This window comes from Nannospalax galili, unplaced genomic scaffold, assembly GCF_000622305.1.
Source record: "Nannospalax galili isolate Female #2095 unplaced genomic scaffold, S.galili_v1.0 scaffold139, whole genome shotgun sequence".
NCBI lineage: Eukaryota > Metazoa > Chordata > Mammalia > Rodentia > Spalacidae > Nannospalax > Nannospalax galili.
The window spans coordinates 1,911,172-1,914,388 of NW_008345884.1; the positions used below are offsets into that span (position 1 = coordinate 1,911,172).

At 37.4% G+C, this 3,217-nt stretch overlaps 1 protein-coding gene across 1 annotated transcript in view; it reads right to left on the bottom strand.

The window, feature by feature from the left end:
* Cplane1 (ciliogenesis and planar polarity effector 1) overlaps positions 1-3,217 on the bottom strand; it is a 135,699-nt gene that overhangs the window by 114,336 nt on the left and 18,146 nt on the right. The window contains exons 13-14 of the mRNA XM_029567798.1: positions 1,567-1,775; positions 1,287-1,367 (exon numbers count right to left, since the gene is read on the bottom strand). Of these exons, the coding sequence (XP_029423658.1) occupies positions 1,287-1,367; positions 1,567-1,775 (290 nt within the window). The remainder of the gene's footprint in view (positions 1-1,286; positions 1,368-1,566; positions 1,776-3,217) is intronic.

The window sequence follows — 3,217 nt, forward strand, 5'->3', positions numbered from 1 at the left end:
ATCTTAATTCCTTGTCATTCTTTATGTACCTTTCTTAATTATCTGTTTCCAAATGATATCTTACCATTGTGTCACCAATGTTATAAACATGAATCACATATTCTACTTCTAAACAATCCGAACCTTATCAAGCTGTTAATAGTTTCTCAGGCCTTTGGTTTCTGGAATGCTATATCCTCTGTTAAATCAGTCCCACTGTCTTTGTTTTTTTTGTTGTTGTTTGTTTGTTTGTTTGGTCTTTTGGTGGTTTTTTTGGCTACAGGGTCTCTCTGTAGCCCCAGCTGGCCTGGAACCCACTATGGATATGGAGACCCAGCTGGCCTCACACTCACAGAGATCCACCTGCCTCAGCCTCCCAAGTGCTGGGATTAAAGACGTGAGCTGCCACGCCTGGTTCCATTCCCACTGTCTTAACTGGCCAATTTCAACTCAACTTTAAAGGTCAGTCCCTCCAGGCTTTCCTTGGGCCTAATCCTTGCAGCTCAGCCTCAAACTACAAGAAGTCCTCTTTTGTAAGCTTGAGCACCCACCAAACGTGATTGTGAGGAACAAGATGAAGAGTTTTTTTATCTCAGTTATCTTTAGTGCTGGGCCCATTGTAAGCACTAGATAAATACCAAACAAATGAAGAAATGAGGCATACAAAGCTACAGCAGTCAGAAAATAAATATAATGATTGGTGCAGCTCCCTGACCAGTCAGTAGCCTCAATCAGGGCTACTGACTAAGAATCTTTGTCATTTCAGTCTTATCTTCAGTCCTGCATCACAAAAGGTATCAGTTTCTGGAATCTAGAGCCCGCTATCATTATCAAAAACTCCATGCCAATACTTAACCCAACAACATGTTTAACAGGAAACTCTTCAGTCTCTTACTCCTTAGCGCCATGGTTCTCTCACTGTCTATAGGAAAGTGGTAAGATACTTGATTTACAGTTTCCCATGTAATATTTATGGTTCCTTAAATGGAAAAAATTGTTTAGGATCTAAAGCTCATTTCTGTCCATTAACAATCAACTACAGAATTTATCACTAACCAAAAAGAGGGAGGGGGAGAACAGGAAACTAAACCAGAGATCATTGAAAAGAGTCTTAGTGTCATGAATTTCAAGATTAAAAATAATTTTAAATACAATATGTGTGATAGTCAAATTCTCTACAATATGCATCCTATTTGGACATTAAGATTTTGTGAGGACTCTGAACTCTAACATTTTTAAACTCTGCAGCAATTTAATTTATGTTCTTACCAATACATTGGTACATACGTCCCTTTAAAATCTCCTACCTTTCTTCTCAGTTTCTTGTAGAGCCTTCTTCCATAGATGAACTGATTTTTCATATGATCCTAACAGGAAACACTCTTCACCTAGGAAGATTTCAACAAGAAGTCACACTTAATTACATAACTTTATAAACATTTACTTTGTTTTAAAATTCAGTGGATATATCTTTGAAATTCAGAAATTCTGAAAAACAAGTAACTGCAACCAAGCTTAAAAAAAATCAAAGTGCAGTTAATTATTTCACATATTCAAAGAGTTAGAAATTGTTTATAAGATACTGACCATTGATAGGTATAAGTTCTAAGGCTTCATTCAAGCTATCTCCAGCTATCTGTAAACTAGTCTGTAGATGGCATAACAGGTTCTTGACAACAGACACTTCATGCTTTATATTTTCAGTTAATGGTTTGTCACCTTCAAGAATTCTTCGGCTTAATTGTGCTTGATACCATACAGTTTTTTTGTACAATATTCTCCAGAGAGCAATCAATCTGTATACAAAATTAAGTAATCGTCAAAACCAAAGTTTGTGAGTATTGAGAATGAGCTTAGTGCCCATTATAGCCAATTTTTTTTGCCTTTTTTTATTCTTCACTGATGCAAGAGAACATACCAGATTTAATTAGATTCCAATGATCAAAAACATGTCTACAATATATAACAAATACATATAATATGTATCACAAGATCGTCACTGTTTTACGCATCTATAGACACTTTTTATTAAGTACTTAACTTTTACTAAGTACTTTCAAAACCACCATGGCTGCCTAAGACTAAAAGAAATGTGTGTGCTATTTGGCAAAAATTCTAAAACAATTTTTTGACTGAAAATTAAAATCATATTTAGATAGATAAAGATATATAGATATATTCTGATACAGATATATCATGAATAATATGCTACTTAATACTAGGTACTTAAAATTTTTTTTAAGTTTTTATTTATTATTTATATTTTGTGTGTACGACTGTATTGCCTGCATGTATGTGAGTGCACCCGTGTTGTGCAATGCCACAGAGGTCAGAAGAGGACTTTGGATTCCCCAGGAACTGGAGTTAAGGATGGTTCGTAGCTGCCATGTGGGTGCTGGGACTTGAACCTGGGTCCTCTGCAAGAGCAGTCAGTGCTTTTAACTGCTGAGCCATCGCTCCAGCCCCGTTAAAAATTTTCAATAACATATTTTAGGTGCTGGAGAGATGGTTCAGTGGTTAAGAGCACTGGCTGCTTTTGCAGAGGACAGGGGTTTGATTCCTATCACCCACATGAAGGCTAACAACAGTCCATAACTCCAGTTCCAGGAGATCCGACACCCTGTTCTGACTTCTACAATCATTTCAAGACATGGGTGCACTTATATACATGCAGGCAATATACTCATACACATAAAATAAAAATAAATAAAATATTCTTTTAAAATAACATATTTTAAGGCTGGGAGTTAATGATTACAGAGTTTCTTTCTGGAGTGAAAAAAACATTCTGTATGGGGCTGAAGAGATGACTCAGTGGTTAAGAGTACTGGCTGTTCTTCCAGAGGACCCAGGTTTGATTCCTAGGACCCACATGGCAGCTAACAATCATCTGTAACTCCAGTTCAGGGGACCCAACACCCTCTTCTGGCCTCTGAGGGGCACTGCATGCACATGGTGCCCTTACATACATGCAGGCAAAACACTCATACACATAAAATAAAAGTAATAAATAAGGGGGCTGAAGAGATGACTCAGCAGTTAACACTTGGGCTGCTCTTTCAGGGGACCCAGGTTCAATTCCCAGCACCGACATGGTGGGTAGCTTAAAACCATCCATAACTCCAGTTCCAGGAGATCCAACACCCTCTTCTTCTGACCTCCATGGGCACTGCACAACACAGGTGCACTTACATACATGCAGACAATATACTCATACACATAAAATAAAAATAACAAA